The sequence below is a fragment of the Ammodytes marinus genome, assembly GCF_949987685.1.
Source record: "Ammodytes marinus genome assembly, chromosome: 14".
Lineage (NCBI taxonomy): Eukaryota > Metazoa > Chordata > Actinopteri > Uranoscopiformes > Ammodytidae > Ammodytes > Ammodytes marinus.
Genome location: NC_137218.1, coordinates 21,916,573 through 21,934,081, shown reverse-complemented (window position 1 = coordinate 21,934,081; position 17,509 = coordinate 21,916,573). Strand labels below are relative to the sequence as shown.

At 41.1% G+C, this 17,509-nt stretch overlaps 1 protein-coding gene across 1 annotated transcript; it reads left to right on the top strand.

The window, feature by feature from the left end:
• Positions 1-14,879: 14,879 nt before the first annotated feature.
• On the top strand, positions 14,880-16,919 carry flrt1a (fibronectin leucine rich transmembrane protein 1a; the record flags this gene model as incomplete). The annotated part of the gene is made up of 1 exon (XM_080041019.1): positions 14,880-16,919. The coding sequence occupies one exon, from the start codon at positions 14,880-14,882 to the stop codon at positions 16,917-16,919; it is 2,040 nt and encodes a 679-aa protein (XP_079897145.1).
• Between the last annotated feature and the right edge of the window lie 590 nt (positions 16,920-17,509).

Below are 17,509 nucleotides of genomic sequence, written 5' to 3'. Positions count from 1 at the left end.
CAGGCTACAGTGTCAGCTCAACGTGCAGATTTTTTGGCAATTGTTGCATTTGTACCGGTTCCAGTTTAGTGGTGGGATGACATTTCTAACTCCAACATCCACATCTGTGTCCATCTGCATCAGAGGTTTTGCCTCCCCCAAGGGGCCACAGGGGCAAAGATGCTGTGCTTGGTGAAAGGGACAGCTGTATACCAGTGTTCTAAAAACAATGGGAGGTCAGGTAGTGTTGTTTGGCCTGCTGATTTTTGCCAACACATCAATGGCTGACACAGAAGCGGTGGCTGTTACACACAGTCGATGGAGGCAATTAAGAGGCTTCAAAACCTGTGTTGCATTTGTAACTCATAACTCAGTCAAATCTGAACACAGAGACATGATACAGGTATTTTTTCAGATTCAGTGAAACTTATATTGACAGAAGATACCACTATCACAGATGTTCCTTGTGAAGTATTGTGCTTCAATCATCCCCATGCGTTCATTGCAAACAGGAACTACTAATAGCTTGTTTGGAATTCTTTTAATGGTGCCAAATAGAGTGGGAGTGCAGTTATCTGGATTTTGCCTACAGGTCTACAGACTTTGAAAGCGCCTGAACTACAGGAGTATCTTTTGCAGACACCATGGCAGATCAGCATCCATGTGAAGAAAAGAGAGTTCGATCAGGGTGGCGGGGGCTGCTGGCAGCTTTTAAGTGTCATTAACTATTTACTTTTCCAAGCGCGTGGCAAAATCCTAAACGAGGTTGGAGCTTGAGGAGAATAGTGGTGTAAGTTCAGAGGCAAAGACCTGGTGTAAGGTTGCTTTGTTGAAAATCTTTCACGTCAAGATATTGTAGCTGAGATTGACACAATTCTTTGATCAGTTTCTTTGAGCTTAGTTTGATTTAACAGGCGTATGCCTATGGTGATGCAATCTTCAACGTAGTGGAAAAGAGCATGTTAAATTTGATGGAAAATCACGTGGAAAGTGATGGATTTTTTAAGTTGGCGGACTCTACTTCTACTACTTCTTTACCCTTTAGGATATTTTTCACATTCATTGCAAAAGCAAGTCTGATTCATTTGTAATGAAAGTTTGGTAAATGAAGAATAAATCACTTAATCCCCTAACCCAGAGAAAAGTAATAAAAACAAAAAACAGAATATAGTAAGTGTACAGAATCATACAAGCAACAGGCAGTCATGCAGGAATATCTGTAATTCCATTACAGTTTCATCAGAAAATGTGCCATCTGGACATTTGATTGGCGTTGATGGACAGCTGTGAACCCTTATGATTATTCTGTCACTCTCTTTCTCCACAGAGAACCAATCCCAAATACAGTGGTGACAACTAATCGACATGGAAGCTGAACATAAAAACAAATCAGAAAGAGTTGTTTACTGAAGAAAGTGAGAACACACTGCTACCACCGCAACAGCTCCTGCCTCAGCTGCCCAGAGTCGACTTCAACTACATGTCGACAAAAGCAGAGGAAGAACCAGTTTGCAGACTTTGAAGGAGTCTTGTTGGGGAGAATAGTGCAAATGCTGCTGCAGCACCTCCTTCCCTGGAAGCCCCACTCCAAAAAGTAAGCATGTATTCAGTTATTCTTTTAGTGAATGCATTTGAAGTATTTTAAGACTTCATACCTTCCACTCTTTTACCATATGATCAAACCAAATAGTCCTTATTTGGATGTGTCACTGACTGATGCTGACCTGTACTGTTTGCCTCTTAATGCTATTTTAACCTTATAGCCACATCTTTTAACAAAACATTTGAGCATTGCTAAGCACCCATACACTCAAAAAAAGAAAATTACCCGGAGATGTTAGAAAAAAACAGAAAGTTGATTGACAACGATTAACATTGTCTTTTTTTCAGAGTCTTCAAAAACATTTTTGTCTACCTTTATGAAAAAACATTCTGTCCACTTTTTCCCCCAATTCAAACATTTAAATTACATATCTCCTTCCACAATTTGTACAACATGGACCAGAATTCAAAATGTTATTTGGTACTGTATTTTGATGTTTATTTCAAATATTTGATGTTCTCATACAAAATCATGCATGGATATTTATTTTTGCAAAGTAGCAAGGATGTGATTTGGAAATACAATCACAACTTGGAAAAAGGTGTGTAAAGATTAATTTCGTACAGCTAGTTAGAGAAGTCTTTCTAGGTTATCTGGCATCTAGATACAAAGAAATAAAATAAAATAAGTAACTAAAATAATAAGGTTAAGTGTTGTCCAACAACCAACAGAAATCTTACTCAAATGTGATGACAGGCATGAACGCAGGCTTCGGATGTGAATCTTAATCCATAAAACCTTGTTTCAGGATCACAATTTCAAAAGCATTATTTTGCCTGAATGGGCAAACAAAATTGAAATAGTTTGGGTCTTGTGCTTATCTAGTTCCTTTGACCCCTACACCAGACTCACCTTTATGAAAGAGATAAAGAAAATAGTCTGTCTGCCTGAGATCTTCTTTCATTGTTTTAGCGTTTTTATGAGAAAAAAAATCCACCAATCCACTCTGGTTTTACCAACACAATTTGAAAGTTGTGAGACCTTGAAGCTAAAGCCACAGGATCACCTTGACTGCACCCTGTCTAAATAATGGCAGTAATTAAATAAGAGATAAATCTAGTCATTAAACAAACTGACACTTATCAACGGTTAAACAATGAGCAATAGACCTTGATTATCCCCCACATTTTCTCCTTTTTGGCAGGGGGCCAAATAAATCAATCAGTAAAGGTTGCTCTAAAACCCAGTCGCAATTAATTGAATATTATTAAACGGCACTGATAAATGCTGTGTTCTGATTGGTCAACCACGGCATTCCACGGTCCATTATTTCTCACTAATGTCTGCTGTTATGGATAATTCACCGTTGCTATAGACCTAAGAACATTGTTTTGATGTATCTGGATACAGATACAGATACTTTGGAGGCATGGTTAATGTCTGAACAGATTCCAGTCAAGAGTGGTGAATAAGTTTGGCCACAGAGTTACTGTACATACCGTTGCTAAGGAGGGAGTTATGACCATAGGGGACAATTGTTAAATAAAACAAAACAACTTAAAAAAACATTTTGCATCAATGTATTGACCATTATGTGAGTAGTCATGTACTAAGCAGGATAATGTATAGCGAACGGGTCACGCCAACAAGGTGAACAGGATACTGAAATTTGGACACTGATAAAATGTAAAAATTAAATCAAGATTATAACTAGATTTTTTTGGTTTTTCAGAAGTGGCAAGTTTACACATAATTAGTTTGATATTAATATTACAGTTTTTGCCGATTGCTTACACACATGTTGCAGACTTTGGCCCACTGTGTCAAAACTTAACACACAGGCCGAATGAGACAAAGCACATGGAGATAAACTTCTAACTTATACGGCGAATTGAAACTCTTGAAACAAAACCTAACAATCCCATCTCAAAACTGTTTTTAGCATCAAAACAATACACACATGCACCTTTGAATTACTCTTTCCTAGCAGCAACAACACACAGATGTGCTTTATGCAAAACACAGCTGTATTCAGTACTTTGGATGGTTTTTGACTTTAAAAGTCTCATACTGATTTTTTTTTGTGAAAAATTGATTCACTACAGTTCATCTAGACATATGAAAATATAAATAAAAAAGCTTCTGAAAAAAAAGTGTATTTTGCAATGTCATGGTTTTGGCAAACAAAAAAAACAATAGGTAGGATGCAGTTCAAAAAGCAATTCAGTGTATCACTATACTGTAAACTCTGAAACAGTGTTGTACGGAATGGGGCGGGTGGATTATGAACCCTTTGGATACCGCCTCACGCTTGCGTCTGGCCACATCGCCTCATTGACATCACATGCAATGTCATCCTTTGAGAACCAACAGCGAAAATATTCCTGATATCCAGTCTAAATGACCTAATTATGGAGCTATTGTGTAGTTGGGCTGGACTTTCTGCCCAGGCTCCTATATTGGTAGGTCATGATCTATAACATGGTCCACCCTAGTGACCCTGTCTCCGTCTGTTGCCTTCTTTGTCCTCGTCCTCCTACCGCTCTCTCTTGTCCTTTTCCCCAGACTGTTACTGTCTCACAAAGAAGCTGAGCTCACCTGAAGTCTATTTGTAGTGCTAAGGCTCACACTGATTGGTATTCAATTAGTTTTATTTTGTATATTTCATGTGTGTGAGTCTGTGTGCTTTTCCAAGTTTGGTTGTGTTTTGTGTTTTAAATAGATGTGTTTTCCCAATGATTGCAGGAGATTTCATTTTTGAACAATGTGTCTTATGTAAAAAACTGTGTGTAGTGTTTTGCAAGAAGTGTTTTGGAGAATTTCAAACACAGTGCAAAGCACATTTTGTGTTTGTGGGGTTGGTGCTTGTGTTTAGGGCATGGTCACAAAAGTTAGAGGTTGTGATGCTTTGGGCCTAGCAACCACTATTAGTGTGTAAGCATTAGGCAAAAACTGTAAAGATATAATTGTTTTAGTGTAGCCTGAGTAATCAACTGGCAAAGTTTCACGAGGAAATCTATAAGTTAAAAAAGGTTACCCTAGTCACCTGCAGTGTCTCACACAATGCTATGTTTTGAACCCAGTCTGACCATCCTGAGATCAAAGCGGGGGTCATAAGAGATGGAAGAGTTACGAGCGACTACGTGAGCCATTTCTGGGATTCAAAGCAATTTTTAGATCGGAACACTCCTACAGCTGATATTTCAAGCAGGAGAAACCCACGCACACACACGCACACACACACACACACACACACACACACACACACACACACACACACACACACACACACCAGGAAGTCAACGATGCACAGGATATTCTCGAGGCCCCGGAGGCGGCCGTTATCTATTTATCCACTGTGATTACTCATGTGGTGGAAGACGAATGTATACAGCTCTAAGACCAACAATACTATAATCTTTGTTTCATTATTCATTATTATTAAAAGACTGTGTGCATAAGTTAGTACCTTTTAAAACACATCCACCATTCCATCTCCCTACAAAATGAAACGCCCTCACATTAACTCAAATTCGATTTATTGTATGGCTTTGTAATTTTCTAGGTTGCACAATTGCTGTAATTTCCCTTTGGACTTGATTTTATTAGACAAAAGCGGATGCAAGCTGCTGTGCAAACATTTGATTTTTCAATTAGGCAAAGGAAAAAGCAACATTTTGTTGACTGATTAAAATGGAATTATGCAATGCACAATAATAAGAATAAGAATAAGTGATATAGAGGAAAAACATAGAGAGGCTGTAGATAAATAGATATTCCTATGGAGAAGTAGGAAAAAATTACAAAATCACAGGTAGAACGACAAAAAAACATATGAAATTCATTCAACGTAAATGATTTATTACGAGGCCTTTTGTAAATGTAACACAGGCCAGGCTAACTTAAAAGGGAGGCTGTAAGAAGGTGCGATGAGGAGGCAAAAGACAATTGGGTCTCATACATGAGTGGAAAAGGTGTGACAGTGAGAGAAATATGTTTTCTCCAACTGAAAGAAAAGACCCGTTGTTGGTAGATGAGTGCAAACTGAAAATGGATTGCTCAGACGTCCAGGATATAGGAAAACGTGCACAAACAAGTTTTTAGTTTAAAAAGTATGGCGTAGGATTCGATGTGTGAATTGTGGTGTGGAGGGTGTAGATTAGAATATGAAGATCCAAGTAGGTCACAGAGAGTTGGGATGTACAGTAGATTGGGGGGCAACATGCTGAGATCATGGCGGCAACATGTGGTGGAAACTGACCTATGATCAGTGGAACCAAACACTGGAATAATCATTCATTAGATTTTTTCTCTTGTTCTTTCTACTCCAGTGAATTAAGGCTAGAATGTGATTTTTTCTTCTTTTTGTTGATACTGCCAAGGCCAAATCGGACTGTATTCGTTAATATTCAGTGTTAAAAAATGACGCTATAGTTTGGAAGCGTATGAGTCACTGTACAGCAAGTTGAACTATTTAATGTAATTTTAGTTTTGACTTAGCTAATGGTAGTCCCTCTTATGCTACAATGTGGGTCTTGAGTTATTGGTTATGGACTACGCACATGCTTACGTTAAACCCAGGTACCTTCTATTTCTTGTCTATTTTTCATGGGTAAGCAGATGGTTTGCAGTGGAATTGGCCCTTTGAAATCCTGTATGAAGGATTAAACTTTCAATTTCCTGCAAAAAAAATATTCATGTTAAAACCAAAAAACTGTTTTTGACAGCCAACGGCCAGACACTGAGGTCAGGACCAAAATAACACTGTCTGGTTCTTCAAATGGAAAAAGTAACCTTTAATATGAACATGCCCATAATTTTCATGCGCACACAGAGGGCAAAGATAGAGCACTCTGAACCACAATTCTGAGTTTCTCACAGGGAAAATCAATGCTATATTTATTTTGAATGAATAAATAAAAAGCAGCTACTTCAACATCTGATCACACAACATTCACACAACATTTAACAAGCTCAGCCACAAATAATTTAAGAATATAAAATACATAAATAAATGACTTAAAAACTATTATGAAAGATGAAGTGTTTGTATAACTATCAGATAGCAGCTGCTGCTGGTGTTGATGTGTGTGCATTAGAAGTGTTGACTACCTGAAAGGGAGGTGATCAGTTTAACTTCAAAAACACATATATTTTTTAACATACATTTTGTAGTCGTAAGATGGTGTGCATGCTCAGATTTTCATAGCCGTTGGAACTCCTGTATTGTATTCTTCTTCTGATGTGGAGGTTCATTTTCACCCTGAAATCACAGGGATGTGTGCGTGGGACTCCCACAGCCCTGCATTTCTATTGCATCTTGTCTGGGTTGAATGGAAATTTCACCAATTAAGCTAACCAACCTCCCTCTCTCCTTTTCTCACAAAAAAAATCCAATCAGAGTCCTAGCTGAAGCGTGACTTCCACAGCCTGACTCCCTGATTTAAAGGCAGGGGATAAATTTGCCTTTATAAGTCCCATATAAAATGATCAAGTGTGTTTCCTCAAAACGGAGAAGCTAGACTCTTCTTGAGGATAAACTGTTTCCTCTATTTTATGTGGCAACAACATTACTGGAAGAACCAGCAACATTAAGAGCAGTGCAAATGATTCCAGACGCCAGTGAGGCATTGATCAAAGACAGTATTATGGCCACTGACACGGACTGACACATCTAAAGTTTAACTGCCAGCTACTCTGCCAAGCTTGTGCAATCTCACTGTATCGTCCACCAATGTGGCAGAACAGCAAATCTCCCTTTAATAATCAAGACCTTTTTTAATTGCTTCACCGAGGAAATCAAGCGGCATGTAGCTCAGTTTTTTTTTAGCAAGCAAAGAAGGGTATACTTGCTTTAGAATATTTTTAAGTCATATTTTATCAGAAAAGCACACTTCTAATCTATTCAATTGGCAAAACAAGACTTCAAATCTGAAGCCATACTAGCAGCTTTGTGAGGCTGTACTTAGCGGTCCTTTGAGTTCAATGAATGCTAACACCTACTTGCTAACAGGCCTACAATGACAATGCTAACATGCTGATGTTTAGCAGGTATAATGTTCACCATCTTTGTTTTGTGTTTAAGCATGCTAACATTTGCTAAGCACTCCGATGAGAATGTCATTAGTGTGCTAATTTTTTTCGTCATGAACTGACTAATTTTGACAAATTGAAATTGAACTTTGGCACTTGTGAGATTCTATAGTCTTGAACAAAGTGGCAGACCCACAATCAAGTCAACATTGCCATCCCTATAGGGCAATAATAATAAAACAGCGGCAGCCTATATAATATTTTTTAAATTAGAAAATAAAAGTGTCATCATCATGTGAGATCTGTTTGCACGCATTGCAGGAACACATTGCTGCAAGGAGCTGCGGTCCTATTTCTTATTGCTGAACGGTTTGAGGCAGCAGCAGCATCTGCGGTAGAGAGGACAGGAAATTGGACTGGTAACACGACACAACGTAGGGCTATAAAGATAAAACATGGTATAGCGCTGTAGGGCTACATATCAAGTCACTTCAGGGACCTGTGAGCTGCATACCCACCAGTGGAAAGAAATCCCCAAGATAAAGTCACATCCCCAACTGTGGATCATGTGAAGTGCTCCATAGCTGATGGAACAACTCTATAGCAATTGCTCCAGAATTACTTTACAGCAACATTTAGTAAAGTATGCATGGACGTCGATTTGGCTAAACAAGTGGGGGGGACAAACAGGCATTCTGGAGTGCATTTTCAAAAGTGGGGGGGACAATGAGGAAACATCTTTTTTTCTCTTTAGTGCAGGTAATGAACGGTTCTGAAAGACGGCATACCCGCTCACTAATGAATAAAATGTATACAAAACACTGATGTCTGACACATTTGATGAAAAAAGCATTTTCAAAAAGCAGCGGACATATGAGCCACTAGCTGCTCCCCGTAGCCCAACCAAACATGACGTAAACAAAAGGAGCTTGGGAAGGTAGTTCCAACTGAGCAATCTGATTGGTCGAAGGCATTTTGACCGTGCTCAAATCGAGCCGAAGCACGGCTGGACTGTCGCACAACAATATTACTCCGCCTCGGTCTCCATGGCAACCTAGCTAGTAGCATAGCCATGATCAGCTTCAATTACTTCTTGATAAACAACATCGTCAGTATCCATGTGCCGCGACACAAGCTGCTGTTAGTGTCTGCTACATTTACAGTCATTAGTGGGCATAGAGGATGGTAATCCCTACAGTTTACACTTCACAAAGGGACACTTAAAGCCACTCGCCGTTGTCTCTCTGCTGCTGATTGAAATGCAGCAGTCTTCTCTGGTGTGCAAACTAGCGGAGACTTCGGAGCATGTTCACTGTTTTGTCGTTGGTATCCACTGCTGTTGTGCTATTTAAAGGCCGTGGCAACCCACAGACATAAATATATGACATTAATGTTGGGTTTCTCTATAAGTTGTTTACAGTCATCCAATTAAAAATTAATTTTCATAGATATTATAAAATTTAGTCTAAAAAACAGCTTTTTTGCTGTCTAGAACATTTTGCAGGGCGGTGTGGGCGTGGCCAATAACGTTCTGTAAGGGAACGTTCTCTCACTCACGGCGCTGAGCAGGTTTAGCCCAGTTCAGACCAAAGATTCACCACACAACGAGACGCAAACTTGACAATGTTGCACATGCTCACAACGAGCCTGACTGGCAGTTCACACTGCTGCATTGGGCTGCGACGGTAGCTGGTTTCCCTAGCAACGGTGAATGCTCTGGCACAGCTGAGAGCGCAAGCTCAACATCACTTGCAGAAAGTAGCTTTTTATTATTATTAGGCCTATATAGGTTTCCAATTAGTTATAGTCTATTTTTCCCACCACAACCAATTTAATTGAAACAGGTGTCAGTGTCACAATGAAAATATATAAAAATATCTCTGTCTCATATTTATTGTTATCTCTTATTAGTTTATTTCCCATTTAACTTGCAAAAAAATCTGCTATCTATTTTAGGCATATGCATTTTTTTATTTTTTTGAGGATAAGAGAGAGAGAGAGAGCGAGAGAGAGAGAGAGAGAGGAGTCTGATTATGTTTCTCATCACGTGAGCTGATGCGATATGCGGTTTGAATTAAGAGCACAAGGAGTAAACTCGTAAAATATAAAAAAGACAATCAAATGAGTTCAAACCAGCTGGCCAGTTGGATCCTAAGCATGCAGGCTAACGTTGTCCAGACGGATCAACAGTGTGGAGACCCGCTGTTGAAGTAGCCTACGCTACAGGCAGCCGCAGATACATATTCTCAGAAGGGAGTGCTGACAAAAAAAAGCTCTGCCTGCACTTAAATAATAACTCGCTACATTGATAAAAAAAAATGCATCACCAATGCAATATTGTTACATGCAGCGGTGACACATGGCGCAGGGCCTATTGGGCCAATTATAATAAGGGGTTTCCCCCTGGGAATAGGTCGTAAAAAGTCGGGTCGTTTTATATTCGGTGTAATATTCAGCGTCCAGTTATGGACTGACCAGTGCGATCATCAGCTTAAGGGCTTGTGTCCAACTTGTGTTTATTTATTTATTTTCGGGTGGAGCACGAGCTGCGCACTCAGATGCGGCCGGGACAGAGGTGTGTGCGCTTGGATAGAGAACGATGTGACGAGAGGAAAAAGAGGCACGTGAAATGGCCAAAGAGCTCCACATCCCCAGCACTGAATTCAAAGCCTTGACTTATACATATGTTGCGAGTCGACGTGAGGCATGAATCGGCGCAGCGATCGACAGTGTTTTTTCTGCATAGGCAGGCGTAGTAAGGAGAGCTTGCCAACTGTGCCGTCCTCTGCCATCGTAATGTTCAGATGTAATCATTTGCATCAAAGCCCTTATGATAATAAGAATGAGAGGATTTATTTAAACGTTGTCAATGCGCAGGTGGTGATTATATTAACTGTGTCGGCTGTAGACTGAAACGGAGCGAGGCGGTTGTTTCACTTTGCAGTTAGTCGCGCAATTTGGAGACATGTCTCTGTGTATCAGGTCTCGGCACACAATCGGATTGCGAAAGCCTGTCCCCTCTAAAACGTTAACGTGCAGGAATCCCCGGTGATCATTTAGTCTTAAACCACATAGTTTTTCTGCACGGCGGCTCGGCGAGGTCTCACTGTGTACGTCATCACCATCACAGTGTTTCACCGGGGTACGCGCTGCTTCGCTCAGACGGGGCTTTGAGTGTAGGCTCAGGCGCAAAGAGACAGTCTGTATCTCTTGCGCGGCACCAGAGAGATTGTATAGATTTGTTTTTAGAACGTGTGACGTCCCAAGATATTGACGTGAGCCAAAGTTCGAATCAGAAATTTTCAAATGGCCGTCCCAATGCATTTTAGAACGGAGATCCTTCGCGTGACGTCCCAAGATATAGCTCGCTCCAAGCTAAGGCAACATTCGAATCAGGATTTTTCAAATGGTCGACCAAGACATGACAGTATGTTTGCGAGGGGAAAACAGATATTCCTAAAACCTTTCATAAACATATTAGCACTGATTTTACCCCCAAATAACATAGTTACAAGGATTTAGTGGATTTGGGTTGCCAGGGCCTTTAAAAAAAGTTTACGGTCTAAGCCTACTAGTGCTGCTTCTACGCTTAGGCCTATCTGTTTAGGTTTAAACAGAGAGAAGGCGAAAAAGAGAGGCGAGAGAGAGAGAGAGAGAGAGACCTTGACGCTGTGTTTTAATACGGCTGGACGCACTCCATGTCCGGCTTAAAAAGTGGGGGGGACAAAATGAGTCTTGACGAAAAGTGGGGGGTACATGTACCCCCCATCCCCCCCGTAATCGACGTCTATGAAAGTATGCAATGTGAACTGTTTATTTGTTGGTCCAACATAGTATAGTGAATTACTAGGCCCCTATTTCCGTTTTCATAAACATACAATTCAATATGTGTGATAAAAGTATTGGATTTTAGTTTAATCTTTGTCTTGGATCCAGGTTTGGTTTGTTTGTACGTGTAACTGAAAAATTGAAGCTCTTGTTGGAGTTTTGAGTTGGAGAATAAAGAAATCGGGTACTTTTATTAGAGTGTAAATATAGACTATGTGATAAAAAAGAAAAAAAAGTAAAAGAAAAAGCATTTTTCATCCGGAAACACAAATCTTTATATATGTCACACACCCTAGGTCTTTGTGTCAGCAGTTCAGATGAGAAACTGCTGAGTGCAAATCCAATCACTCCCTCATGCCAGGAAATTGGTGCATAAACCAAGAAAAAACTGAGTTAGTACTGGGAGGGAGAATCCATTACTTATTAAACCTTTAACATGATATTCAAACGGCCTCTGTAGAATATTCACATTGCATGCTTTCAATGACGAGACCATGATATTAGCGAAAAGGATTGCAATGCCTTGGAAAATCAAATAATTTATAATTAAGATGTACTTTATGTTATGATAAGCTACACATGCAAGAACTCATTTGGTTTAAATACATGTGAGGCAATGAATGAATATGGCATTATTCAAAACACTTGAACATCATTTGAGATTATGACAGTGTTTGTTTATTTTACATGAAAGTGACAATAGAGATTGTGATGTCAACGAAGGACATTATGGAGAATAAAATCATGCTTTTGTTTCGTGAGCTCCAGTGCATATTTGTGCCTTGTTTGTTTCTTTTGGGGATTAAAGTCAATTTTTATCTCCGCGTTTTAATAGCTTGGAGATTTTAGTACATTATTGCAAATCTCTTAGCATCATCTCTCAGCTGCGGTATTATAAAAAAAATATTATAGACACACATATAAAACCATAACAACCTTTGCGATCAACCAAAATGAATAAGCCATGCTTTCCTGGCCCCTCTCAGTTTTTTTTTTCTATTTCAGATCCCACAATTTATTTCTGTCATCACCAGAACAATCATGTTTTGCGTCATCTGTTCGCCTTTGCACATGTCCAATCTGTAAATCTTAAACGCGATCCATGGACATGGCGTGTAAGATAAGCTGTGGGCCACTATTATCTTTTCCCAGCCATCAGTAAAGTGGATTTTCTGATACATCAGCAGCCCCTTCGGTCATCTAAAATCCGGTTTTCCAGATCTCCCATTCTCATCCCTCTGTGGGGGTCTTAATGGAAGGATGGGACTCAAAGGTCTTGCTCAGAGCTGCTTTCTGTCACTTTCTCTCCCTCTTTGCTTTTTTTGCCCCTTTATGTAAATCGATCCAGGCTTGGGTTCCAGTATTAGATTGGAGGTTGTTGTGTGCGCTGTTACTTCTGCCTGGGGGCGGCTGGCTGTCTGGCCAACACATTACCCTACATCCCTGCTCTACCCCCCCCTCTCTACAGATAACTGAAATGTAGACTGCAGCCACATAGATTGTCCCCCATATGGGTTAATGTTTGAAATTCGAACGTGCATGGATAGACAAACACACAGCACTTCCGAGGCAGAAACATTCACACACACAATCACAAAGAGCAGTCAGGTGCCCTTAATGCCTGCATTCTCTAAAAGAAGAAGAAAAACGAGCAACCATAAAGCAAAACAAATTACTGAAATGACTGTCTGCCATCATTCATTCATTCATTTTAGCACGTGCTTAATCCATTGAATCACAGCTTAATATGCTCCATTAATCCCTCTGGCTCTCTGCACCACTTCAATCTCACACCAAATCTATCTGTCTTGGTTTTTAAAGGGCTGACCCAAATACTCCAGTGTTCAAGAGACTCAGTGCTGAAGCCCCTGGGATTCAGAAGTCATCCATTCTTTAGCACTACTCAGCCTCGTGGACACACATATGAAATCTTGTGTGAACATTGACAGCACAATACAGGGTGTAGCCTTTTTTAGTCATAACAGGAATCAATATCTAACTGCACAAAGTGTATAAACAATCAGCCTTTCCTATTAAAAAAATATTTTACTATTGCAACTACTGGTCATGTAATTTTGCTCATGTCAGCTTTCCACGGTTAAAACAAATTATAACATATTTTTGGGTTGTTTATTTTTTTCAAATGTTAGTCCATTGCACTTGAAAATATGAGAAATGTCAACAAAGTTTGTCAGCAAAATGTTCAAAATGTTGGTAATGAGTAAGAATATACGGATTTTTGTTTTGTATGTATTCAGCAAAGTCCACTGCCAGCAGCCTTGTCATTTATTTGGTTAATTATCGCACTGTTTAACTCATACTCCTGGGAATCCTGTAATCTGCATGAGGGTCGAGTGGCTCTGGCAGATCACCTCAGATTTGCCAGAAAATCAATACAACAGCTCGACTATGTTTGCTGCTGTGTGGTCCTCAATGGTTTGCCTAATGGCCCTGGTTATTAAAGACTGTGATGGGCTCAAGTTGTCACTGTGCTGCCACTTACCACTTTCCAAATCTCTGCCGTCAATAATATACTTACTGTTTTGTCATTTCTCACTTAAAGATTAACAACACCACATTGTCTTGCCAATCAAGTTCTGAGCACAGCTCTTGTAAACTGAATTCTGCTGCAGATTATATCTTTCCATTACTGTTTTATTGTACTTGATAAATTAGATACAACTAAATTTAGGAGGCATGAGTTGTGGATTGCCCAGTGCCATCTTGAGTGCCTGATGAGAATTTAGCTCTTGAAGACTATGACTCTGAGCTAAAACATGTTGTTCCTTCTCGATAATGAAAAGCATCTACAGCTCAGTCAGGCTAATGCAGCCATCTGCCGGCAGGTCCTAATGGAGTTATGGAGCCTCTTAAGATCTCTTAAATAATTTAGAAATGGAGAATATCCTCAAGACTCGATATTTATGCACAAGGCTTAATTCTAAATGTAGGATTGGATTTGTCAATTCCAGAGTTCCTTTCCTAAAACGAAATATTCACTCTACTTTATATTACTTTCTGTATGGGACACTAAAGTTTAGTCTTATCACTCTCTTATCTTAAATAACTGTTACTAATTCAACAAACAATGTATTCACACAAATGGCTTTGCAGTTATCTCAGTGTCTTTTTGGCTTTATGATAGAATTCACACAGATCCATCCATGATAAGGACCTCCCCAATTATATGATTATTAATTATGAAATCAAAAAAAATATTATTGAATGTAATATATCTCTGTTTACGAATTAGAATTGTAGCATGTGACTAGATTTTAATAATGTTTAGAAATTAGAGAATGGAAGGGTAGTGTGAAGCTGAGCTCTGAAATTTCTTAGGTGTTTTGTCACCTGCCATGACCATTAACTAATTCATTTGTTCATCAGTGCTGACTGTAATTTCCCTTTCTCTCTCTCAGGGTGGAGGTCACAGGATTCCAGCTCACCACAGCGTTTTGAGGATTACCAACCGACCTGGATAAGACGGACCGTGCTTATGTTCACCATTATGGCACCTGTAGGTGTGGCTAAACTGCGGGCTCGGCTCTTCCTGTTGTTTCTTTGCTTGACCCTACGTGCCGGCATGCTTCAGTTCTCTGCAGCCACGATACAAGGGTACATCGGAGACATGGACGTATGCCCATCTGTATGCAGGTGCGATGAAGACTTCATCTACTGTAATGATCGTGGCCTGAACTCCATCCCGTCACTGCCTCCCTCAGCATCCATCCTCTACCTTCAGAACAATCAAATAAACAACCCAGGTTTGCCCACCTCTTTGGAACACCAACTTGCTGTCCGTGTGGTCTACCTCTATGACAATGAACTGGATGAATTCCCTGTGCACCTGCCACCATCCATCCGTGAACTCCATTTGCAGGATAACAACATACGCACCATTCCTCGCAGTGCACTAGCTCGGATGCCCTTGCTAGAGAAGCTTCACTTAGATGACAACTCAATTTCCACTGTCAGTATTGAGGACCAGGCTTTTGCTGACAACCCCCGGTTGCGCCTACTTTTCCTTTCACGCAACCACCTGTCTAGTATCCCTTCAGGACTGCCCGCCTCTCTGGAAGAACTCCGTCTGGATGACAACCGAATCTCCACTATACCAACGCATGCCTTCCGAGGCCTCAGCTCACTCAGATGTCTAGTCCTGGATGGTAACCTTTTAGCAAACCAGCGCATTGCCGATGATACATTCTCCCGCCTTGCAAACTTAACAGAATTGTCCTTAGTCCGTAACTCCCTCCAGACCCCACCTGTAAACTTGCCAAGCGCCCATTTACAGCGCCTGTCTCTTCAGGACAATGCCCTGACTCATATGCCACGTAGTTCCTTGGAAGGCATGCAGAGGCTGCAGAGGCTGGACCTGTCAGGAAACAACCTGACTACCCTGCCCAAGGGACTGTTCAAAGACCTGGACAACCTGGGTCAGCTGCTGGTGCGAGGTAATCCTTGGCACTGTGGCTGCAACCTGCGCTGGCTGTATGACTGGCTGCTTGCCCGTGGTAACACCATCACTGTTAGAGGTCTTACCTGCCATGGGCCTGACAGGGTGCGAGACATGGCTTTGACTGACCTGACCAGCGAGATGGAGGATTGTGAGGTGCTGAGGACGGCAGGGACCAAAGACAGAATGGGTGGAGGTGGGGTTGATAGCTCTACTACTCAAACCCCTCCACAGGGCTCTCTCTTCACCCTTCGCTCTAAGCGACCTGGCCTGGGGCTTCCTGACTCTGGCTTAGACTACACTCTTAGCAGCAGTGGTGTGGGAAAGAGTCTGGCCCTCAATGTGAAGCCTCTGTCTCACAACAGCGTCCGTGTAACCTGGAGCGTGGCCCAGCCCAGCTCCTCCTTCAGGCTGAGCTGGCTCCGACTAGGGGGATCAATCACAGAGACACTAGTCAGGGGCGACCGACGAGAGTATCTGCTTACCTCCCTGCAGCCACGCTCCAGCTACATCATCTGCATGGTGCCTCTCGCTGGCAGTTCAGAAAGCAAAGGGGCAATTTCTGGAGATTCTGACGCTGATGAAGCTTTGGTTTGCGCAAAAGCTGAAACAACAGACCTAAGCCCATCGGAGGAGGAGGAGGATGAAGGAACACAGAAGATGAAAGTGCTGCCCCTGGCAGGGATTATTGGTGGCGCTTCTGCTATTGTATCTTTGGCTCTTATTTGTGGCATCTTCTGTTGGTATGGACATAGGACTGGGCATTTATGTCCCCGTGACCACTATACTCGTAGCGGGTCCCGGAAAAGCAAGGCCTATGATGATTACATTGAGTCAGGCACCAAGAAAGACAATACAATCTTGGAGATCCGCAGTCCGGGGTTTCAGATGACGCCTATGCCGGCTTGCCCGGCAATGCAGCCTAAACCCTTACGAGAGGATTACATCATTCATACCATATACCCTTCCAATGGCACTGGCCTGTACAAAGGTGCCAACCATGTTTCTAATGCAGGACATGGCACCAACCGCGGCTATAGAGAAGGAGAAATCCCAGATATAGACTACTGTTACACATGATGTTCTATACTAGATCCAGTTCACAGTGTTATTGGTAAACTGTATAGATGCACAATTTCCCTTCGCATGGACACTTCTGAAGCACCTCTCTGTGCCTTCTTCTTCTGGTCTCCCATTCCAAATTACCTGCCATTCACTGCACCAAAAGTACTGTATGTGATGAACTGGAACTGAAATCAGTTGGAACAGCTCACTGCAAGAAGCAACAGCCAGTGCCCCAGGTGTAAATGCACAGCTGACTGTTCTTCACCATCTTAGTAATGGCCAATGTATGTTTTTTTCTTTTCTGCTCTCTCCCTGTGATACGTAAGCAAAGAATGTATACACCGTGAAAAGGTCAAACTTAGTGTAGGTGCAGGTAGCAGTTCCTCTCTCACACACAGAGCCACGGCAGGCAATTGAAAATAGATTAAGAAATGCTGAGAAATTGACATTTTTGGTACTCTTTCCTGCTCACCAGTCATACACAGTATGTAGTCTTATCAATTAATTGTTCCAAATGCCTCAACTATATTGATGTGCCCTACCAGCTATCCAAGGAAAGGGCTTTGTAAAGCTGTGAATTGTTCTATTTCAAACGACCCAATAAC